Source organism: Rhinolophus hipposideros (assembly GCF_964194185.1).
Source record: "Rhinolophus hipposideros genome assembly, chromosome: 11".
NCBI lineage: Eukaryota > Metazoa > Chordata > Mammalia > Chiroptera > Rhinolophidae > Rhinolophus > Rhinolophus hipposideros.
In genome coordinates, this window is record NC_138057.1 from 6,017,503 (window position 1) to 6,042,308 (window position 24,806).

The 24,806-nt window shown below is 54.3% G+C and overlaps 1 protein-coding gene across 1 annotated transcript; it reads left to right on the top strand.

The window, feature by feature from the left end:
- Positions 1-18,312: 18,312 nt before the first annotated feature.
- On the top strand, positions 18,313-21,233 carry BARX1 (BARX homeobox 1; the record flags this gene model as incomplete). Its single annotated transcript, XM_081066675.1, has 4 exons — positions 18,313-18,538; positions 20,265-20,556; positions 20,640-20,724; positions 21,069-21,233. 4 exons carry the CDS (start codon positions 18,313-18,315, stop codon positions 21,231-21,233), a joined length of 768 nt encoding a protein of 255 aa, XP_080922801.1.
- Positions 21,234-24,806: the final 3,573 nt, after the last annotated feature.

Consider the following 24,806-nt stretch of genomic DNA (forward strand, 5'->3'; position numbering starts at 1 on the left):
TCAAAATGGATCAAAGACTTAAGCATAAGACCTGAAACAATAAACTGCATAGAAGAAAACATAGGTACTAAACTTATGGACCTTGGGTTCAAAGAGCATTTATGAATTTGACTCCAAAAGCAATGGAAGTAAAAGCTAAAATAAACAAATGGGACTATATGAAACTTAAAAGTTTCTGCACAGCAAAAGAAACCATCGACAAAATAAAGAGGCAACCGACTGAATGGGAGAAGATTTTTGCAAACAGTTCCTCAGATAAGGGTCTAATATTCAAAATATACAAGGAACTCATGAAACTGAACAACAAAAAAACAAACAACCCAATTGAAAAATGGGCAGAGGACCTGAAGAGATATTTCTCCAAAGAGGACTTACAAATGGCAAATAGACATATGAAAAAATGCTCAACATCACTAATCATCAGAGAAATGCGAATAAAAACCACAATGAGATATCACCTCACCCCCGTCAGAATGGCTATAATCAACAAGACAAATAACAAGTGTTGGAGAGGCTGTGGAGAAAAAGGAACCCTCATACACTGTTGGTGGGAATGCAGACTGGTGCAGCCATTATGGAAGGCAGTGTGGAGGTTCCTCAAAAAATTACAAATAGAATTACCATATGACTCAGCAGTCCCTCTCCTGGGTATCTACCCAAAGAATTTGAAATCATTTATACATAAAGACACGTGTGCTCCAATGTTCATTGCAGCTTTGTTTACGGTGGCCAAGACATGGAAACAACCAAAATGTCCTTCGATAGATGAATGGATAAAGAAGTTGTGGTATATATACACAATGGAATACTATTTGGCGTTAAGGAAGATAATATAGGAACATTTGTGACAACATGGATGTATCTTGAGAGTATAATGCTAAGCGAAATAAGTCAGACAGAAAAAGCAGAGAACCCTATGATTTCACTGATATGTGGTATATAAACCAAAAACAACAAAAGAACAAGACAAACAAATGAGAAACAAAAACTCATAGACACAGACAATAGTTTAGTGGTTACCAGAGGATATGGGGGGTGGGGGGAGGGAGAGGAGGGTGAGGGGGATCAAATATATGATGATTGAAGAAGAACGTACTCTGGGTGGTGAACACACAATGGGATTTATAGATGATGTAATACAGAATTGTACACCTGAAATTACGTAATTTCATTAACAATTGTCACCCCAATAAATAAATTTAAAAAAAGGAATAGACTGAGAAATGACAACAATAATTGAGTAGATAGACAAAAATATTAAAACAAGTATTAAAAATCTTATAACTCTGCGCAAGGTTATAAAGGAGAATGTGACCCTAATGAGGAAAGAAATGGAAGATATAAAAAAAACCCAAGTGGAAGTGCAGAGATGAAAAATGATACTGAAATGAAAAATACATTGGATGGTGGGGAAGGGGAGAAGGGACAGGAGGGAAGCAGGTACACTTATAAAAGGTTGACCTAAGTTATTTTGGGGATGATGGAATTACTCTGTATCTTGACTTTGTTAAAATCAAGGTCTTGGTTGTGATGTACTGAAGTTTTGCATGATGCTATTATTGAAGGAAACTGAATAAAGGGTACAAGGATCTCTCTGCATTATTTCTTTCAACTTCACGTGAACCTACAATTATCTCACAATAAAAAGTCAAATTAAAAACAAAAAATTACACTGAATGGTATTAAAAGGAGATTAAATTCTGCAGAAGAAAAGATTAGTAAACTTGCAGCTATAGTGACGGAAACTGTCCAAAATAAAACACACAGAGGAAAGAAAAAAAAACTGAAAAACGACCAGAACTTTAGTGACCTGTGGGATAAGAATAAATGGTCTAACAGACTTGTAACTGGAGTCCAATAAGGAAAGGAAAGGAAGAAAAATATTTGAAGAAATAATACTTGAAATTTTCCAAATTTGAGGAAGATTGCAAACCCAAATATCCAACCAACCCCAAATAGAAGAAACAAAGAAAACCATACCAAAGCACATCATAATCAAATTGCTGGATACCAAAGATAAAGAGAAATTCTTATAAAGCGGCTAGAGAAGAAAAGGTACAATATAAGAACATAGGTAAGAATGACAGTAGATTTCTATTCAGAAACCATGCAAGCCAGAAGACAATAAAACAATAAAAGAAATGTCAACCCAGAATTTTATACTCAGTGAAAATACACTTGGGAAATTCCAGGTATTCTGACAGCCCTAGGAAGCCCCCAGCAGAGGGTTGCTTGGCTCCTTTACCCTGGGGTATCTCTTCATCCAGGGACTGCTGTTCTCCCCAAAAGATCTTACCCTGGGTCTATCTCCATCCTCCTTTATTCAGCCTGTTCCCATGTTTCCTGACCAGTGTCTCCCCTCCTGTGTCTGATCCTTCACCCCATGGTTTAGCAGTAGTTTTGAAGGTATGACCTATTTCTAATGGTTCCAGTATTGACACTTGTTTAACAAATGAACCTCAAGAGTTCTATGGATTAACCCACTAGTGGTTTCTGTTTCATTCTGTTGAACACGCTTGTTTAACATGGATGTTCCTGGTCTGTATGGTGTTTCTCCTAGCAGTGACTCAGGCATCTAGGATCCTTCCATCTTACAGCTCCTCCATCCTTGGGGGCCTCGAGGGCCTCTGTGTCTCCGTAGTGGGAGGGTGTTATGGGCTGAATGGTCCCGTGTGACATATGATTTTTCTGCCCAGCATTTAGTCTATTTTGATAATTGTTCCATGTGCACTTGAACACAATATGTATAATGCTGCTGTTGGGCAAGTATTCTATAAATATCAATTTAGTCAAGTTGTTCATGTATTCAATATCCTTACTGATTTTTTTTTTGGTGAATTTGTTCTGTTAATAACTCTCAGAGGAGAGTTATTAACAGAACAAATTCACCAAAAAAAAAAAAATGTTTAAATCTCCAACTACCATGGTTCCCTGAAAATAAGACCTAGCTGGACCATCAGCTCTAATGAGTCTTTTGGAGCAAAAATTAATATAAGACCCGGTCTTATTTTACTATAATGTAAGACTGGGTCTTTAATATAATATAATATAATATAATATAATGTAATGTAATATAATATAATATAACACTGGGTCTTATATTAATTTTTGCTCCAAAAGACTCATTATAGCTGATGGTCTGGCTAGGTCTTATTTTCAGGGAAACAGGGTATGGATGAGGATTTGTCTATTTCTGTTTATTCTATCAGTTTTGCTTCATGTATTTTGAAGCTCTGCTATTAGATGCATACCAATTTAAAATTAATATTTTTAAAGAATCAATTCTCTTATAATTATGAATTGTCATTTACTATCTCTGTTAATATCACCTGTGATGAAATCTACTTTGATATCAATATAGCCACTCTAGATTTTGTTTGATTAAGTTTGTATTGTATCTTTTTCCATTTTTAAACTTTCAGCCTTCCTGTGTTTGTTGTTTTTAATTGAGCTATAATTGACATATAACATTATATTAGTTTCAGGTGTACAACATAGTGATTCAATATTTAAGTATATTGCAAAATGATCACCACAGTTAGTCTAGTTAATATCCATCCTCATACATAGTTACAAATTTTGTTTCTTGTGAGTAGAACTTTTAAGGTCTATTCTCTTAGCAACTTTCAAATGTATAACACAGTATTATCAACTAAAGTCACCACACTGTACATTACATCTCCAGGACTTATTTATTTTATAACTGGAAGTTTGCATCTTTTGTTCCCCTTCACCCATTTTACTCACCCCCCACCCACCACCTCTGGCAACACCAATCTGTTCTCTGTATCTATGAGTTTGAGTTTTTTGTTTGTTTTGCTTTTTTAGATTCCACATATAAGTGAAATCATATGGTATTTGCCCTTTTCTGTCTGAAGTATTTCACTTAGCGTAATACCCACAGACCAACAAGTGCCAGCACCACAAGAAGGTGGAAAAGAAGTGAAGGGTCCTCCGGGAGCCTTCAGAGGGAGCACAGCCCTGCTCACACCTTGGTCTTGGACTTTCAGCCTCCAGAACTGAGATAATAGACCTCTGTTGTTCTAAGTCACCCCATCTGTGGTGCTTTGCTATGGCACCCCAGGAAACTCACAGGGCAGAGATGGCCCTATTCTGAAATCCTCCTTTTCAGTGTTTTTAAAGATCAGAAATTGCCCTTTTCTCCCTAGAAAATATAAAGTTCTCAGCTGGAGTGGATGTGCAGGTTGTGAATCTTGTCCTCAAGGATCTTGAAGACCTGGTGGCAGAGATAAAAAAAAGAAACACCTCTTTCCCTAGGAGTTGTATCCCACCAGAGGAACTGGCTGGAAAAAGATGGGTGGGAGCTTAGTTGTTCCTGGAGAATCCGAGAGGGCAGGCAGCCCATGCAGTCATCACCATGCACACCCTGTGCTCAGCATAAACCTGTTGCCTGATAGGCCTCTTATGAGTACCTGTTGGGTCAACGAGAGCCTGAGCTCAGCCAGGGCCATGGAGCACTTCCACAGCCCCCTCTTCCTCTCCTTGGAAGCTTCCACGTGCCAACTTGGCAGTCCTAGAGCCACTGGGTCCATCACACACTCTGGGAAGGCACCCACACCCAAGGGCTCCCTCCCAAAATCCACCACTCCATTCCCCAAGGAGAAGCTGAGGCTCAAGGTGGGGAGGGAAAGAAGGATGGGGGAAGGGGTTCCCCCTGAGTCACTGGTCCAGCCCAGGCATTTCCTCTCTCCAGGCCATCCTGAGAAGGTGCCTGGCTTCACCTCAGGATCTCAAATTCAAGACTGGGTCTGCACAAGACAGACCTGGGAGCTGGGGGTGAGGAGGCATGGGACAGGAGGCAGCCAGGGACTCCAGGCAGCAACGGACCTGGCTCCACTGGCCAATCTGCCTCTGACCTGCTTCATGGCTCTGGGCCTGGAAGCCACTTCTATAAGAAGAGTATCTGCTGAAAGGAGATGCGGGGTGGGAGGAAGCAATGTCAGCATCTACCTAGAATTACCCGTAGCATCTCTGCATCCCATCCTCCAAGGCTTTTCTGAAACACATATCTGAGGGCCAGCATCTCCTCTTCGACCTCTCAAGGCTTCACTCTCCATCTCTTATTCTGGGTATTGGTACGTATGAATTTCATCTCCGCTGTCCCCGCCCAGGGCTGGCCCCCCTCAGATCCTCCAACACAGGGTTCGAATCTTGACTGTGCCCTTACTAGCTGCCCTGGGCAATTTCTGTAATGTTTCCAAGCCTCAGTTTCCTCATCAGAAAAATAGGGGCAATACCACCTAATGCCATAGGGTTTCTGTGTTAGTAGCAGATACTCATGCAAACGATGAACACCAGCTAGGATTTTCTGAGCACCGAGAAGCATCTTGTCATTCCAGTTTTGTGAGCACTTACTTGTTCTTGGCCTTGTGCTAAGCACCTTGAATGTATTATCTCATTTTATCTTCACAGTAATCCCTGATCATGGGACTGCTACTATTCCCACTGCACAGATAAGACAGCCGGGCCTCAGAGAGATTCTGCTAATTGCCCCCACACCAGTGAGGGCTGGAGCCAGAACTGTTGGGAGCTATACCTGGGAAATGGCATGAGGTTAGTGCAGAATGTTGGACTCGGAGGGCACTTGGAGACCCCTCTCACCCTTGTGCTCCCACCTTATGAGTGGGGATGGGCCTGGAGGCAGGACCTGGGCTATGAGTTGTGAGTATCCAAAGTGATGCTCTTGGCACTTCTGGGTATGTGATGGGATGTTCTGGCTCCTGCTGACTTGTCAGGGGAAGTGACCAATGCCACCTCCAGCTGGACCACCTAATAACCAATTCTAAATTCCCCAGAATCCCCTCTTCTCCTCTACCCCATGGCCAGGTGGCTCCATACAGGGCTGCTCTGTGGGCTGTCTAGTGACAGACTCACAGTGGGAGAAGGGACAAACCTCGGCTTTGCTGGCCTCCACGTCTATCTATGAGCTGATGCCAAGTCTGCCCTGTGTGGGGAAAGCAGGACTGTTCTTCAGCACCTGCTGCCTCTTCACATCACATCCCCCTTTCAGGAAGGTGTTCTAACAGGAAACACAGGCCCCAGGGGTGAAGTAATTGTATTGACATAACTGAGCCCCTCAGCAGTGACACAAGGTGCAGCTCGCTGAACCATGTGGCATTTGCAAGAGAGTTTGGCCCTCAAGGTTGAAGGGCCCTGAGTAAACAGGCAGCCAGGCTAAGGGGAGCAGCCTAGAGAGGTCCTAGCCCTATCACCTTATCTGTCATCAGGAAAAGGAACAAATGGACTCGCTGTGACAAATGGGGGTGAGGGCTGCAAGGAGGGGATGGGCCCAACACTGGCGAGGGGATGAGTGGTCCCTAGGGGCTGGAACAGAGGTGGCATTGGAGGCCCTGCTCACCCCACGATTTCACCAGATGCTGGAGTTCCACAGGAACTGGCACTACCCCATGATGAAGGCCTTCGGAAGGACTTCCGCCACGACTTCCTCTGTGCTGGATTGTTATCTATAGCAAAGCTGGGAGGGCACAGGCCTGGAAAGGGACTGGGGCTATCATCTCTGAGCCTCTGAGTTGGGTCTCCTGGCTCCCAGAACTGTAAATTTCCAAAAACGACCACAGCCTTCTTGCTGCAGTTTCCCTCCTGCACTGCCCTCACCCGGCCAACACACTTCACACCTCATTCCTGTCCAGGTCAGCTCCCAGCAAGGGCAGCCAGCCTCAGAAGGCCCTGGCCTCCTGCACGCACCCCGGTGCTACAGGCTGGTCATTGACCATCTGGCAGCAGCCTGGCAGACAGGCTCATTTCTCTGCCTGTCGGGAAGCATGTGAACTTTGAGTTGGGTCCTGATGCCAGACATTTTCCTGGGCACAGGCTTGGGAGCTGCTGTCTCACCCTGTTACAGGATGCCTGCCAAGGGGTTATGTTCACCTGGATTTGGGTGACCCTCTGCCAGAGGCTGGCCCATGTTTCCTGTCCCTGAGGGCTCAAGCACAGGTGACATCAAGATAGCTGCATGGCCACGGCAGTCGGAGCCTTCCCCATGCTTCATTCATTCACTTCATTCATTCACACTCACTGACTGGGTGAAGCCCCTGCCAGATACTGCTGCACCAGTCACTTCATCCCACCAGGAGTTAAGGGTCCTGTAGGGGGATGAGAGAAGCAAGTGGCAGAGGAAAGCTGGGCTGCAGGTCTCAGTACTGGAGCAGCCCTCAGAAACAGGTCCACTGGCAGTATCTGGGAAGGTGAGATGAGACCTGCTGGAAGGTGTCTGCCAGCTCGTGGCTTAGAGGACGCTCTGTGCATGTTCCCAAACTCCAGGCATCAATTCTATTTAACAAACACACATGCCAAGCAAGTGCTTGGTGCCAGTGTTGGCTGGGGGCTTTGTGAATATCCTCCCAGTGTTATCCTCCTTGCTCAGTGGAAGAAACCGAGGCACAGTGAAGGCCTGTGCCCCAGGTCACTGCGTGAGAATCCCGTCTATGCGGCCCTACTTGCCCCCTCCATGGTCTTGCTGTTTCCTTATGAACCACCTGGGCTTCTGTTGATCTGTCTTCTATTTTCTTTTAAATGTTGTTCTTACTAAATAAATGTGTTTAAAATTTATCTGGATCCGAAATAATAATAATAATGAAAACCTAACATCCCTACGAAAAGTGGGAAGTAGTTAACTATGAAGATGAATCCAGTTACAACCCAACACTGTCGCTGTCCTGCATCCGTGGGCCCTGATGCCTGCCCAGGGCATGGGCTGAGGCCGGCCTCGTCCCCGGAGAGGAGAGTAGCTGGTCTGTGAGCACCACCGAGAAGCCAGCCCAGCAGCAAACTGAGATAGGACTTAACATAATGAGAAAGATGAAAACATAACAGTAACGGAGGAACTTCTCCACATTGTGATGCGATGTTGTTAGTGCTGTGTGCACTGCAGCTCTTCAGTCTGCAATTCACCCTGGTAGAGATCAGCCAAGGTCTGCCACTCACCCACATGCGACCCTGCTTTCCCCTAACTGAGGGGGCATAAGAGGAGGACAACTAAGGCCTAGGGGAGGGCCAGCAGTGTATCAAAGCCATGCTGACCAGGGCCCAGGCACTGTTGGCAGGAAGGTCCTGTCTCACAGGCCATGCTGGGCACCTGCCAGGAGCCTGGGTCTGGGTGCTGCAGGGAGAGGCTGGGACCCACGACTGAAGTATGTCACCAAGAGAGATGGGAGGCCTCCTTTGGGCAGTGCATTTTCCATAAGGGTAGAGCTGGATGGGGTGGGGACTGAGACCTGGTAGCAGAGCAAACTCCAGATGTGGGGTTTGGTGGCTGGAGGGGCAGAGCAAGCTGGTCCCAGCACACCAGACCCAGACTCCCACACTCTGAGAATGGGGTTGAATTCCATGTGCTGTTTTGTCCTGCCTCCCAGAGCCCAGAAGAGTTAACCAGGGGTAGGAGAACGCAAAGCTAGACATCCCTCCTCCCCCGGCGTCTGCAGCCTCAGAGAGGGTTAGTGTCAGCTGCTCCTCTCTGGGTGGAGTCTTCCTTGGATTCATTCTTAATCACAGCAAGATGACAGTTGCAGGACACCAGGACATGGGACATCTGGAATGATCACCCTTGGTTCTCCACCCCGGGCAAAGAAGCACCACGTAGGTATAGCCCACATTGTGGCCAGCTTCCTGCTAAAGGGGCCTCCTTGGGTGTCAGCAGACACACGAAGGAACATGGTAATCCTTCGGCAGGTGCAGCAATCCTGCTGCAGGGTGGACTCCCTGCTTTGCCCCTGGTTCATGGTACGGGGCAAAATATCCCAAAGTGGTGTCCTGTCCTCTTGTTCTCTCTCTGCTGAGGCAGAAGTCAGGTTTTACCCATCATAGCCCCCTTATCGAATTAGTTTCTGTTGCTGCAAAACAAATCACCACAAATGTAGTAGCTTAAAACAGCACCAACTTGTTATCTCAGGGTATCTGTGGGTCAGGAGTCCAGGCAGGGCTTAGCTGGGTGCTCTGCTTGGGGTCTCATAGAGTGACAGTCGGGCTCTGGCTGGGCCCAGGTCTCATCTGGAGGCCCAGAGGAAAAAGGGCACACTTGGAAGGTCACAGGGCTGTTGGCAGAGTCCATTTCCTGGCTCTCACTCAGCTCCTCGAGGCTACAACGGGGGTCCTAGCCCCATGACCCTCTGTAGGGCCCCTCACAACATAGCAGCTTTCCTCGAAGCCTGTGGAGAACTGCTCTGACCTCAGGGAGGGCTCAGTCTCTCTGAAAAGGGTCATCTAGTCAAGTCAAGTCCAGGATAGACTCCTTAGATCAATTGAACACTAATCCTTTAGGGACTTTAATTATATTAGCAAAATCTTTTTTTTTTTGGCCATATAAGGTAACATAATCAGGGCAGTGATAGTCTATCACACTATAGTTCCATCCACATTGCGGGGGAAGGTTGTACAGGGCATGTACACCAGGGGAAGATCTTAGAATTCGGCCTGCCAGTTCTCTCACTCAAAACTGAGAGATGAATTTTGTTCTAATCCGTAATAGAAGCATAAAACAGCAAGGCACTAGATTTCTGAATTAAGGTAGACTTTTAACATAAAATGTGCAGATAAGATATATTTTCCTCCCTTGCTTCGACAGGTAGATTATCATGTCCTAGAACTTAATAACAGTCTCCTCTACCCCACGTGTTTATATGAGAACAGAAGGAAACAAATAATTGGCAGGTCTGCAGGACACAGTTGTGTGGGCTGTGCACTGCACAACCAGGAAGTGCCATTCATAGCACATTTGATGCCCCACCCCGGAGTTACATGGTTACAACAGAGGTCTCCAGATCTTTCCCAGGGTTTCTGATAGCTGTCTCTAGGCACCAGGAGGGCCTACAGTTGTAACTCCCTGGCTGAGAGTAAGCTGCTGTGAGCACCATCGAATGCAAAACCATTTGGGAACAACCTTGTTTCAGGGACAAACCTTTTAGGCTTGAGGTCGTTGGTTATCGAGACCTTCCAGAAGGATTATGAACCCCCCCCCCCACTCTGAGCTCAGCACACCTGAGGGCTTCCTAGCTCTGGCAAATGGTGCTTTTCTGACTCCTGGTGCCTGCCTGCCACACTGGATGCCTACTCAGCAGCCTCCTCCCCAGCCTTCCCTGGCTCCTCCTTGGGTTCCCAGAGCAGCCTCTCCCTCCCAAAGCCACTACCCATGAGGTTTTGCCATCCTTTGTCCTCACCACCCGTCTGCTCTCCTAGACAGCTGGGATGGGCCTGGGTTGGGGCCAGAAGGGGGCCAACCCATGGTAGGGGCTGAGTACCCTGAGTGTCCTGTCCTTGGAGTGGGGATGCCCTGCCTGCTGTGTGTGTTCTGGTAGGTACGGGGCCTGCCTCACAGGACCCTCCCTGCTCAGCAGTCAGTGAGGTGTGTCTGCACCTATGGCTGCTCCAGCCACTCTTCTCCACCTGGCCCAGGTGCAGGGAGCAGGAGCAGCAGCCTGGGAGAGGTGAGAGATGGGGCTCATGTTTGGACATGATGAATGTGGCAGGCCTGTGAACAATGGCTGGACCTAGCCATCTGAACCTCAATAGCAATCGGGGCTGGAGAGAAGATGGAGGAGGACCCCAAAAGGCCACTGTGGTGCTATGGAAGGAACGCCGGCTCTGCTACTAGGGCAAATGAGGTTGCCTCTCTTTCCTTGCTTGTAAATTAAGGGTAAAATGACCTCTTTCTAGACCAGAGATGAAATGAGATCATATTATAAGGGGGAGGTGCAACCCATGCACAGAGGACCTGCTCCTCAAGCAGTTCCTGGGGCTATTCCAGGTAGAGGAGTGCACGTGGAGCCCATAACTGAACTGAGACTCTTCTTCTCAGCATGGGGGACTAGGAAAGTCCCCATGGACTTTAGGGGACAATTTGGGAGCATGGAGCTATTTTGTCTCTGCAGGCGAGCTGTGACTGGCATTGATAGTATCCAAACATTTAACAACCCACATGCGCTGCTAGGTCGCTGTTGGAACATTACCCTCCAGAAGCTTCCGCTCCGCGTGTCTGTGTCTGCCATCCGTCCACCTACCCATCTCACAGCTTTCCTGTTAGTTGATCTGTCTGTCTCCTCCACTTCTAAATTGAACTCCACGAGGACAGATAAAGTTCCCCACTTTCTTTGTATTCTCGCATCCCGAAGGAATCTGGTATGTAAAGGAAAGAGAAAGTCCCCAGTAGGTTTTCGTTTTAAAGAGGAAGTGACGGTCCTAGTGAGCCAATCCGGCCAGCAGATGGCGCAAGAGCCTTTGAGGATAACGATGGGAGGGCCACATCCAATGAGCAAGATTTCCTGGAAACCCTTTCAGCGAGTAACACATTTATAATAGCTATTTTTCTGTCATATTCTTTCCCTTTGCCTGTTCCTTGCAAGATTTTTCACTTGGCAGCTGAAAAGCCCTGCAGAGGCTCAGGGCTTGGGAAATTCCCAGAAAGTCAAGGCCATGGCTCTCTGGTCCATCCATATTTCACCAGCTGGAGAGGATTTAGATGGAATTGAGAGGAGATAGGAAGGACTGGCCCGGAGGAAGCACTCACATCTGTAGCGGCCTTCTCCCTCCCGGAGCTCCTGGCCAGGTCACTGGACTCTTAGCAGCCCTCTGAGTCTATTAGGGCTGTCACTGAAGGGAGTGAACACCTGTTACTAGGAGTGTTCAAAGAGCTGGAAAGTGGGGGTAAGCAATCTCTACTCCAAAGATTATTATGGGATTAAATGAAATGATGACTATAAGGCATCCAGCCATTGTCTAGGTATATTAGTATCAGGAAGATTGTAAATTCAATGTTGAGAACTCAGACATGGAAGTAGGAAATGTACCCGATAACTCATGTTTCTATGGCCCCAATATTGCGAAAACAATGGGTGCTGTTGTGGAAAAATTTAATTTTTAAAAAATTAAGAAAAATTTTATATAAGGAAACACTTCTGATATGGAAGTGCATGTATTTATGCAAATAAAAGAAGTAAATCTAGACTAGGAATTGGCAAACTATGGCCCACTGCCTGTTTTTGTATGGCTGTAAACTGAGAATGGTTTTTATATTTTTAAATGGTTAAAATAAAAATGAGAACAATATTTCACATGTGAAAATTATATGAAATTCAAGTTGTAGTGTCCATAAATGAAGTTTAATAGGATCACAGCCACACTCATTTACATATTACCTATGGCTGCTTTCACACTAACAGCAGAGTGGAGTTGCTGCAACAGACCTGCATGGCCCAAGAAGCCTAAAATATTTACTTACTTGACCCTTTACAGAAAATGTTTTACAACTCCTGGTCTAGGCTGTTAAAATTGGCAAGAAGAAGGATTCGTACAGTCCCTTCCCTGTTGTCTTTTCATTTGGGGAGACAGAACTTGGTCAGAGAATGGGCTTGCTCAAAGCCAGTAACGGGAAAGAATCTGAAGCCAGGGGTCCTGGGCTCATTGTGGCCTCCCTGTGTGCTCTGCATGGCATTTGGGCATTTATGAGCAGGGCCTCTGAGCCTGTTCTGGCACCAAGAAGCAAGTATAAGAGGATGCAGGAAGCAGGGGGTGGGGGGCAGGTAAGCCCAGTAACTCTGGATGGGGCACCAGGCTCCTGTCCCATTCCTCTGGCTAAGACCAGCAGGAGGGAGGAGGGCTGGCATGGAGCCCAGGGAGAGAGGCTGGCCTTGGCCTAGCTTCAGAGGGGTGGGGCGGCTGTGACCTGTGTTTCCTGTAGCGCCCCTCCCCATCCTTGGGTGGAAAAGGGACTTCTGTGTCAAGGAGGAGAGATGCCAGTGTGAGTCCCTGGTTGAATGTGGCAATGTGATCTGGCTTCCCACCTGTTTCCGGAAGACATTCTGGAGAAGGTGTTGTGGTCCCCTTCACCTGTCTGTGGGACAGGGCCAGGGTGACTTGCTTGACTAGGGACTGCCTCCTCCTCCCGCAGGCTGCCCTGCTGGCTGAGAGGAGACCCTGGCCCACGTACACGGTTCACAGACCCCTCCCAGGGCTTTGCATCTGGCACCTGGGGGTGGGGGTGAGTGCGAGGCCTGTCCCCTTATTATTAGAGGATAAACTGTGGCTTGGTTTGGCGGTATTTCTGACTGAAAGAAAGTGGGAAAGGGGGAGGAAGAAGGGCGGGAGAGGCAGCAGGGAAGGAGAGAGCAAGAAAGCAACAGAAGGAGTAGCAGGCGGAAGAGGGCGAGTTAACAATACAAGAAGAAATAAAGAGGGTAAATGGAGGGAGAGAGGGAAGGGAGGACAAATAAGGAAGGAAAAGAAAAAAGAGTGAAAGGAAAAGCTCGAGCCTTTTTCACCCGTGTCTCGCGGGTCCGGCTAAAGAGACCCGGCTTCGGTTAGGAGCCCTGTCCTTTTCTATGCGTCGCTGAGGCTTTTCGCGGAGGCAGCTTCTCGGTTTCAGAAAGACAGAGACCTGAGGCGAGCGGCCGCCCTGGCACCTGCCGGGATGGGGTGACCAGCACGGCCTTTGCTTTCCTCAGAAGGCCAGAGCCGTCGGAGCCGGGCGTCAATCAGACCCAGGATCTGGCCGGGCGCCCTCGTCACAGGTGCACAGCGCCCACGGCCGCGCATGTTCTGGAAGGGCCTGCGCGCGCCGTGGGGAGGAGCCCACACCGGTCTCTTTGGCACCCACCAGCCTAGGCACCGGCGGCCACCACTACCCTGGAGGTGTTTCTTCCAGGGCTTGGACGCAAGGTTGCTGCGGGGGCCTCCCGGCGGGCGGAGGGATGCGCGTGAGATGGAGGCGGGACCCGCCCAGGGAGAGGCCCAGGGTCCACGCTGTTCAGCGTGGTCGCCCTGGGTCCCCCGGGCAGTTACTACTTACCTAAGGGTCTATCTTTTAAAACGCACACTTCTAAATAAAATCACGCATTAAAAAAAAGTTACAAAACAAAAACAAGCCACCAATTCCAAATGAACAAATCTGTAAATTACTTGCAGAGGGAGAATTTGAACGGGAGAGGGACGAGTGTGTCTTAAGACGTTGTCCCAAAACACGATTCGAGCCCTGAGCTCACAGCGGTTTGAAATGATTCAAAACGAAAAGTCCTCGAAACTCGCATTCAGGGAGGCGTCGCAGAGACCCGCTTTTCTAATGGGAAGGTGACTGCGGGTCCCCGGGACCTGTGACCTACGAGCTGAGCACGGGATAGTTTTATAACCCTGAGAATTCCTGTTTCGAAGGCAGGACAGATGTCTTCAGAGTCCGATCCGAACACGAGGAGCAAGAGCAGGGAACGGGCTGCAGGCCGGAGAGAAATCTCCGGGCGGGTCCGGGCGAACTCCGCCCCGCGCTGCCCACTGACACCGACCCACGCGCCGGCCCCAGAGCAGCTGTCACCGCTGCTGGCTCGCTCCGACCCGCGCAGTCAGAACCGACGGCTGGCGTAAAGAAGGAAGAGGACACGCTTCGTTCCAGGTGCTGACGCCGTCGCGGGGCGCGGGGCTCGCGGGGCTGAAGGGGAGCCAGGCCGACTGGGCCCATCGGGGGTCGGCTTCCTGGTCCTGCATCTGGGGGGTAGGTTGTGGGACTCCCCGCGGGTATCTTCTGGGCGGCTGCATCCGGAGGTGTGCCCACAGATCTAGAAGAAACCGCCTCTCCATTCCTGCCTTGTCTGCGTTTTGCTGGGTAAGACAAAAACCGACAGGAGCTGGGAGAAGAAACCGGCCAGGGTCGGGCGGTGGACGGAGGAAGCCAGGACCCTGCAGGCAAAGCAGAGGAACCCGGACCCGGGCCCCCATTTTGCCCCGGCCAGCCCCCGTCCTCACTCAGCTTCCCTGGTCCGCTCGTCCGTTCCAGAGCGCACCCGGAGGCGCCTGGGGAGGAGGGGGGCGGCGCTGGTAGAGGTGGGTCTGGAACCTGCGCGGGGGCGAAGGGGTTCGGTTGGAGAGGGAGGTACCCTCTCCCGCCCCCCTTCACCGCCTTCCAGCTGTGGCGCTGGAGGCTGGAAGCGTTGGGGAGGGGGAGCACCCGGCGTCGGGGCGGCGCCGGACCCCCTGTGCCCGAAGCCCCCTGTCGCGGGCCGCGTGAGAGGTGCGGCTGGCTTTGGGCGCTGAGGTCACCTTTTCCACTGCGCTCGCCGCGAGCGGACGGTTTCCGGAATTTTCGCAGCGGCGTCGGGCGGGGCGGCTGCGCCCCTGGGGTGGAGGCTGCGGGGCTGGGACCATGCCGGGCCGGGAGGCCGCTCCGCCCGGGGCCTTCCCTTCTCTAGGCCTCAGTTCCCGGAGGGGAGGAGGGACCCCACTCTCTGGGAACACTTGGCCGGCGCCAACGAGGCAATTCCCAGGGAAAAGGAGGCTGTTTGTGCGCACTTTTTCGCCTGAAAGGGGTTTATCTGCCGTTCTGCTCTGGGATGGAGTCGCGGGGAAACCAATTTGGAGCGGGGGTGATCAGAGGCCTACAGGCCGAGGAGGGTGACTTGGTGGTGACAGGGCGGGGGCCGGACTTTCTCGGCCCTTGGGGCCTGCCCAGTCTCGCCGGGCATTCCTCAAAGAGCCCCGGGGTCTCATTCCCGGCGGCTGCCAGCGCTCAGGACTCCGCCCGACCACTAGAAAAAAAGCCCTGGCCGCGCGTTCAAGGAGCTGGGGGTGTGAGCGCTCTGCAGCCTCAGCACCTGTGAAATGGGTGGGAGCTAGACTGCACTAGTCTTCTGACACCCCCCCCCCCAAATCTAGAGGTGAAGCCTTGATCTTGAAAATGACCTCCTACCTCCAAACCTGAACCAGGAGCTACTAAGCAAAGTAGATCTGATGAAGGCTGATCAATGTGATCCTCAAGTCCTCTGATCAGGACCGAGCTCCCTCTGGAGGTCCCGAGACTCTCAGGGCTGCAATTCCATGGGGCAGAGATGGTTCAAAGCCTGCGACTTCAGTCAGGGGCCCAAACAGGAGGTGAAGGGATGCTGTGGGGTAGCTGGGCCTGACCTTCCAGTGAAGCTACCCCCACGCTATGCCCTCAGGAAGAAGGAGAGGAGGAGGATGGCAGGTGGGCCCCACTGGGGTGACAGGGAGGTGAGAGAAAATGGGCCCCATACCATATACACAGGGAGCAAGAGAAAATCAAACCCGCTTACTATGGTCCTTGGGCCAATGCCTTCCCTGTGCTGGGCCTCAGTCTCCCCATCTGAGAAAGGTGGTTGGAGTAGGTGACACCTCAGCACCCATCTAAGTATTGGCTCTCTGCACCTACATGTGGAGAAGGGTCCCAGCTGAGCTGCCCAGGGCTCCAGGAGACACTAGCTTTTCTGTTTGCCTGGTAACTGCTGGGCCAACTGAAGCGGCAGAGCCTTACCCTCTGTCTCTCTGCCTTTCACTGGGAGGGAGGCCCACCCTATGTGGAATACCATCAATCTTTGTATGTCCCACAGTATCTCCTTGTAAAGCGCCCTGTGACTCACAGGACCACCCATGTATGGACCACCTGGTGGCCACCTTTCTGTCCTGATGGTGGCTGTGTCATGCGGCAACTGGAGGGAGAGGTAACTGGGCCCTTAGGGTCCTGGTCTTGCCAGAGCCTTGTAAGACTTTCTCTTTGTCCTTATGGACAAAGAGTCTTGGCCATCTCCTAGTTCACACAAAGTCTGGGGTAGATGCCACTGCCTGGGGCTAGCTAGCATCAAGGCCTCACCGCCAGCAGCTGGAACTAGAGAAACTTCATTACCTTGAAGAGGGGCAGAGTTATGGGTATGGCAGGCCCTATGTCCCAGAAGTGACAGCTGAGATCCATGGCCGAGCTCACATAGGAAGAAGTACTGGCCCAGTACCCAAGATGGGGGACTCTTGAGAGGCAGCAGGCACCCGCTTCCAGCCTCCCAGAGACACCCATTCCCATTCCTTGCCCTGATGAACTATGTACCCCTCTCCAACAGACCCTATGGGGCCTTTGGGTGTAGGACCCACCTCATTCAGTTCTCACAGCATGCCTGGAGCCAAGTGTCAGCATCTTCTTGGGACAGGTCAGGACGCTGAGGCCCAGAAAGGGGCGGGGGCAGTGGCCTAATCTGGAGTGGCAGGGCCAGAGACAGAAGCTCAGCAGAGAGTAGAGGTTTGGGATTGTTTCCGCCCCTCCCCCACAGCTAGGGCTTATATTTCCTCAATGTTGAGGGTCAGGAGTAAGAGAAGGTGGGGCCTTCCTCAATCTCGTTGGGGACTTTAAGGCTTAGAAATGAGCCACCTCACTCCAGAATTTGTCCCCAGACTCCCTTGTCATCCTGTGACACCCCCCCCCCAGCTACGCCCAGTACGGTTTCTCTGATGCTCCCAAATGCAGGGCATTTTCCCTCTTATCCATCCCTTCCTCTACCTAGGGAGACATAACCCACCCCACAGTGCCCAGAGTTGCCAAGGAGGATGTGTCTACAAACCACTTGGCAATATAAGCAAATCTCAGCTGAGAAAAATTTCCTCTCAGGTCAGCTCGGGAGAAAGAGTAAGTGCCTGGTAAACTGAGGCAGAGTGCACAGGTGCAGCCTCTGCTCTTCGAGTTGCACCCCTGCCCACTGCTGCACCCCTGCCGGTTGGGCGGTTTTGCGCCCTGGCAGGGAGGCTGCACACGACCACCCCTTTCCCAGACCAACGCGTGGCCTTTACGTCTTCCCCTCCCGATCTCTCCCGGACTGCCTAACCCCTGCCCAGGCCGCTCGCCTTCCGAGTTGTCCCCTCTTTTCCTTTACTGCCCCCTCTCTCTGCCCTGCCTGCCTCTGTGCCCTCCGGCACGTCGCGGCCCCGCTGGCTCCCGCGCCTCTGTTGGTCTCTCTGCGCACGGCTCGGCGTCCCTGGCACCCACACATCTCTGTCTCGAATCTTGTGTGGCCCTCGCTGTCCCACTGTGGCCCAGCTCACCTCTCTCGATCCCTCTGCTCCCATCTCTGGGGGTCTCCACTCCCGAACTCTCCTGCTCTCTCCTTCCTGGGCGTGCGCTCCGCCGGGTCTCCCTCCGTCTGGGTCCGCCGGCCTCTCTCGCGGCCCCCACCCTTCTGCCTCCCTCCCTGCTCTGGCCCTCCCTCGGGCTCAGCTTGGGGGGGTGAGGGGCTGCCGGCCGCGCGGCGCGGGGCGGGGCGGGGCGGCCGGGCGGGGCGGGGCGGGGCGGTGACGCGGGCCGGCCGGGCTAGAGGCGCAGCGGCGCGGGGCGGGGGCGCAGTCCCGGGTCCGACCGGCCGAGCCCCGCGCGCCCCGCCCGCGCCCTGTGCCTCCGCCCGGCCGGCCGGCAGGGGAGGGGGCATGAGCCCGCGCCCACGCGCCGCCGGGAGCTGCCGGCCGGCCTAGAGCCCCGCGCGGGCCCCGCGCCCGAGCCGCCGCCGCCGCTGAGCCGCGGGCGCCGCGATGCAGCGGCCGGGGGAGCCGGGCGCCGTGCGCTTCGTGCCGCCCGAGGGCTGCGCCGACCACCGGCCGCACCGCTACCGCAGCTTCATGATCGAGGAGATCCTCACTGAGCCGCCGGGACCCAAGGGCGCCGCGCCCGCTGCCGCCGCTGCCGCCGCTGCGGGCGAGCTGCTCAAGTTCGGCGTGCAGGCGCTGCTGGCCGCAAGGCCCTTCCACAGCCACCTGGGTACGTGCGGGGCCGGGGTGGGGGACGCGGGCGGCTGGGCGGGAGGAGGCGAGCCGCGCAGCCGCGTGGACGCAGCGATGGGCGCGCGGGCGCCGGACCGCTCCCTCCGCGGCCAGGCGGGGAAGCGGCGGGGCAGGCACCGGGCCGCGCGGGAACCAGGCCTCGTGCCCACGGGCCGGGCTGGCCTGGACGGCGTTTGCTTTCTCCTTCTCTGCCGCCCTGTGGCCTCCAGTCCGGGAGGATCCAGGGACCGGGCCCGCATCCCCGTCGCGGGCGCAAGACCAGACTGCTAAGCTCAGACTGCGGGTCAAAGCGACCTCAGGCCGAGGGGCCTTCACCGCAGAGGACTGGCCGGGAGTGGCCGGGACTGCCGTAGGCGAGGAAGCCGGACCTTGGGGAAGAGGCTCGCATCTCCCAGTGCTGTGCGGGGTTGCAGGTGGGGGGCTGACCGGGCCTGAGGAGGCCCGGAGCCTCCCGGAGCCCGTGGTCTTAGACGGGCGACCAGCGCGGCTTCTGCTGCAGCACCTACCTCCCTCGGCCTTGCCTGGGGACAAGAGGCCTGTCTGTGAGCCGCTGCCACACTGGCCCTTCCGCTTCCAGGTCTGCTGCGCCTCCATGAAGCTTCAGCTGACCGCTGGGGCCTTTTCTGCCCATGCAGATTCTGTTCCTTCCTTGGCGGGTCCTGCCTTGCCCTGCTGGTGCCCTCTCCATCACACTCCTTCTTCTGGCCTTTCCCCAGCTCTCGCCACCGGTAGATCGGCTTCCCACGGCCACTCTCCGTGGGTTCGCCCTGCCTTCCCTCTCTTACCTTCCCCAAGGGTTTTTTTCCTCTCTGGCTCCCTCCCAAACCTCGGCCCGCCCTTGCTGATCCACGGGGTAGCACCCTCTGGCAGTGAGAAGGCTGTGGGGAAAGGAGACCTCTACCTTGTAGCGCAGCCCCACCACCCAGCTTCCTGGGCCCCATTGGCCCTTCAGCCCGTGCTTTATACCCTTTCTTGAAGCAGCTGGGACAGTTCTTTCCTTTCAAGTTCAGCTTTGATGCAGCCTCTCAGCTGCCTTTTGCCTCTAGCTGCACTATGGTCGATAATTCGTTTGAAGCGGGCAAAAGAAATTATTTTAAGATTAATGAAAATGGAGACATCTTCACGGAGTAGGGTCTAAACAAAGAAAACGAGCAAAAATTTCGGAATTCGTGGGGTGCTTTCGAATTTCCGGGAAAGCCTCTACCCCACCCTCGCTGCCCATTCTCTGTCAGCCTCCTGGCTGTTGTGTCCGCACAGAGGAGAAGAGCTGCTCACTCCATCGATATGCTTTTCCTGAACGCAACAATGCGGATTTGGTCGGTTAAAGGCTTATCTTCCTAGCTTACTGCCCTTTCTTCTTGGTTTCCCTTTTCCAGGAAACATACTCTGGGCATCTCTAAACTGTGAACTTGTTCACTGAGAATCGTGAAATCATAGAGGCGGCTTAGCCTGGGGAACACCAGGATAGAGCCCGGGGTTGGGAAGGTCCCCACTCCCAGACTCGGGGCACTGGCATTGGAGAGGAGGATCACTCCAGGCGCGTGGCGTAAATCTCGCTCTTCCACGGCCAGGCAGGGGTGTTTTGTGTTGGGAGGCACTGGCCAGGCGTCTAGTCCTCCGTCGGCGGCGGATAGTGTGGGGGTCTCCAGGAGGAGGAGCAGGGCCGGAACTCACCCAGCACCCCACACACTCTCTCCTCCTAGCGGTGTTGAAGGCCGAGCAGGCGGCGGTGTTTAAGTTCCCGCTAGCGCCGCTCGGCTGTTCCGGGCTGGGCTCGGCGCTGCTGGCCGCGGGGCCTGGGTTGCCCGGCGCTGCAGGCGCGCCGCACCTGCCGCTCGAGCTGCAGCTCCGCGGGAAGCTGGAGGCGCCGGGCACCGGGGAGCCGGGCACCAAGGCCAAGAAGGGACGTCGAAGCCGCACGGTGTTCACCGAGCTGCAGCTGATGGGCCTAGAGAAGCGCTTCGAGAAGCAGAAGTACCTCTCCACGCCGGATAGGTAGCGCGGGGCCAGGCCGAGCCCAGAGGGTGGTGGGGAGGGAGGCTGCTCGCCCTGCTGAGGGTGCACCCCGCTCTTTCCAGAATAGATCTCGCTGAGTCCCTGGGCCTGAGCCAGTTGCAGGTGAAGACATGGTACCAGAATCGGCGGATGAAGTGGAAGAAAATAGTGAGTGTGCGGTGACCACTGTGCCCTCTGTTGCCGCTAGGCCCCTGGGCTCTTCAAGAGCTGCTCTCCCTCCCACGGTGCCCTTGTGCATGGTGTTCATAGGGACCGTCTCTGTTCTTCAAGGTGCCCTCACCCAGCCCACATTCGTTTGTGCCCCCCTACACCCTCCAGCTTCCTGGCAGCCTTGAACCCCTGGCCCAGACTCTGGTCGCTTTTACCCAGCCACGCTCAAATGGCCGCCATTCCCCCGCGGCTTCTGATGGCCTGTGGGCCCTTTAGGCCCTCCACGGCAAAGGGCGCGGGGTCCCCGGTACCCGCTCACCTGTGCCGGCGTCCCTGCGCAGGTGCTGCAGGGTGGTGGCCTGGAGTCCCCCACCAAGCCCAAGGGGCGGCCCAAGAAGAACTCCATCCCCACTAGCGAGCAGCTCACGGAGCAGGAACGCGCCAAGGAGGCGGAGAAGCCGGCAGAGGGGCCCGGCGAGGCCAGCGACAGGGGCCACGAGGACTGAGCGTCGCAGAGGGTGCGGTCCGGGGTTCCCGGCGCCAGCACGGCCCCATCAGCCCGGGAGAAGCCGCCAGCCGGCCATTCCGCGTCCACAGTGTCTGCTTTCTAAACGTTAATTACCTTGAATGCGAACAGTTAGGGGCCAAACAAAGAAGGACACAGACCTTGAAGCCAAACCCAGGCCCCAGCGCACTCCCGGCCCTCGCCTGGAGATTCGCCCTGGCGGCAGAAGGTCGCCTTCGCCCGGAGCTCTGAGCACCGGACGCTCCACTTGCATTCACGCCTCGCTCCTTTACCGCACCCCACCCGTCTCGGGCGGCCCTCGGGCCGGGTCGCTGCAGGCACACACCCGCTTCCGCGTGTCCGGGACCCTGTGGCTGGGCAGGCCACCACGGCCGGAGACCGTGTCCGGATAACCCGGTGGCTTTGCCCTGAGGCTGGGTCCTCGACGTCGCTGGGGCCCCTACCCCTCTCTTGCGAAGACGGTGGGTGTTTTTTTTTCTCAATAAAATATTTTATGACACAGCAGGGCTTAATGCGGGGTTTCTGAATCCACGGGGTGGGGCAGCGGGGTAAGGGACACTCGCAGTGGCTTCTGAAACATCCTTACAGTGAGTTACGAGGAAGCGAGCCCTGACCTGCACCACCGGTCCCAGGCTGAGTATGGCGGTAGCTGGGCCTGCAGGACCATCGAAATCGTTTCCATTCTGGGCGGGAATGGCTAGTTTGAACTGCCCAGCCCAGGGCGACTGGGGGGTAGCACCCAGGCTACACAGAGGTCTCCCAAAGAAGCGGCGGCTCCAGGCTCCCGCGGGCTCACTCGGGAAGTGGCCGGGGACCGACAGCCGCCTGCGGTTGTTGATTTGGTCTCCTGGAACTTGAAGGATGCAGTATGATGATCCTGGCCAGCCAGCCAGCCATTCCCGAGGCGGATGGAAGCGGAGGACTCGAGGTCCGCACAGAGGCTGCCACCAGCAGCAGGCACATCTCAGCGGAGCCGGCCTCTCAGCGTTTTCACGTTCTCCGCTGATAGGCAGCGCGGCCCGCGTCTGGCCGCGGAGCCTGGGGCAGTGAGGTCTCCTGACCCGCACGGAGTACTCCGAGCTGCCCGAGCTCGCGTAGGGCGCCCTTTCCAGGGGCACAGCTTGGTGGCGCGCGCCCGCGGGTTCCCACTCCTGGCCGGAAGGCTTCGATTGCCTTCTCTCAGGTCTAGGCTGGGTTAAGGGCTCACGTGTGGGTTCCCATCCTTGCTCTTTCTAACGAGTACGATGACCACAGTATGGGATCAGGAGATGGCCACTTTGCTGATTAAAGCTGGGGGAGACCACAACTTGGCTCTGCAGAGTTCCAAACAGGATCACGATGGGAAACCAGGGACTTGCAGGTGCAAATACGCGAGAAAGAGTCAGGAACATCCTGCTCAGATGCAGGCTTTGTGTTTCAGAAAATGAGAACGAACACCATGGGTTCCACCTGTGGTGGCCATTGCTTCCTTTTCAAATTGTGGCTTGATTGACCCTTCCTGAAACCTGCACTTGGATTTGCTGTTTCCTAGCATCTTAGGGTTCAATTTAAGGTCAGGAGGAGTGAGAAAAGGGGGCTTCCCAGGGCCTGCCGGCGATTCTCGAGCACTTTAGCTTTGCCAGGTCTCCGTTGGAGGCTTTGAATTCATCCTTGCAAACAGCTCTCAGACTACTCACAGGCCAGCATCACCTGAGGGGACCGACAAAATCTGCCAGACCCTGGCCAGAGGGAAGGAGTGGATCATCAGTTTTGGATGGCACCCCTAATCCCTTCCTGCCTTTAGGGTTACCCCTGGTCGACTCAAGGTAGCAGTCCTCAGGGAACTTTCCTGCGCCAGGCCGGGGCTAGCCAAATGAGGCACTTTCCACTGCAAAGAGGAGGGAAGTGAAGGTCCTAGAAGTTCTGTCCCAGGTGGGGCTGGGGAACCAAGAGTCCATCTACAGCTTTTGTCAACCATGCAGAGGTGAAGAAGAAAGAAGGGTGGAAGAGGAGAAAGGAGGGTTTCTGACCCACACTCAGCCATCCGTTCTGGTTCCTTGGGTTTTACTAAATCTGAGGAACGTAATCTTAGGCAGATTGCCTTGCGGTTCTACAGGCTTTTTCCCAAAGCAGCTCCCTCACTGGACTGGACTAATTCTCCGCCAAGGATGAAGGCTTTAAAGGAAGGAGGTGTCCAGTGAATCTGGCGCCTGAGTATAGGGGGCACAATATTCCATTTAGTACAGTCCCGTCAGGCACAGAAAGGGAACCTGGCGCGGGCACGGCTGTCGAGAGGTCACCAGCCGGTCAGTAGGGGAGGTCCCAGACGAGGGGGTCTAGATTCCGGTGCGGGCGGGGTTGGGGGAGGTTTCTGTCACTGCCTGCACTGCTGCGCTCCTTGGGGACAGAAGACAGTGCGAACGGGGCAGACCGAGCCTTGGAGGCCGGGGAGAGGAGAGGCAGTTCAGGGCTTTCTTGCTGGGAAGCCTGAGACCCGACGGACGCTCGGCCCGCTCCTGGGAGTGCGAAGGCACTGTCGCCAACGGCATGCCGCCGACGCCAACACCCAGCGTTCGGACCGTCGTCCGCACAGCTGCAACTCTGGGTGCAGGGCCGCCTCCCATCCGCGGAGGTGACGCGGCGCGCCCGGCCTGCGTGCTCCCGGCGCCGGCCACCCGAGCTGCTCTACCCCAGCCACCCCGGCCACCAGCGCAGAGGACCCCCTTCCCGCCCGTCGGCCACCGCGGCCCTCAGTCCAGGCCCTGGGTTTAGAAGAGGGAAGGTCCTCTAGTCCCCTCCCCTCTCCTCCCGCAGCACAAATCTCTTCTCCGCCCCGAGGTCCTGGGAAACCACGAAGAGAGGGCTCGAGCGAGCAAACGAGGTCGCCGCTGCGCCTCGCCTGCTGCGCCCTGGAGCCCGCGGCCGGGGAGGGAGCGGGCTGGAGCGTCTCGCGAGAGCCTTGGCCCTGGGTGGAGGTAGGGAGTGGGGCGATCGCGGGGGACCCGCGAGTACTCTCCCCACGCGAAGAGCCGGGGCGGCGCGAGGGTTAAGCATCGGGATTAGCCTGGCGGCAGCACTCAACACGCGTGCGAAGTTTGCGCTACTGTGCTCTACGGTAGGAGGGTGGGTCGTAGGAGAAATTTTGGGGGAGGGATGGCTGAAGAGCCGGGATGGAGATTGCATCCCGACTCTGTGCCCGGGACCCTTCGCAAGTCGGTGGAAGCGGGAGCGTAGCTTTGGCGCCGCTCGGGTCGGGCCGGCACGCGGGAAGGTTTGCGGAGAGGCCGGCCGGACGTAGCGGGCCTCGGGCCCGCAGTGCTTCCCAGAGTCTCCGACTTGCCGCTGGTTCCGCGCGGTGTGGGCACCTCCAGCGTGTGACAGGCGCACCCTGAGCGGGGGCCGGGGACTGTCTTCCGTATCCCTGCCGCCCCATTTTGTAAAAAATAAAGGTTTCTCTGGTTTACTCCTTTCCCCTGTTCTGGATTCTCCTGTAGGGTCACTGGTGGGAACCCACAAGGTGGAAGGAGAGACATGCGGCCCCAGGCCACCTTAAATCCGTATCCTGGAGCGGAGG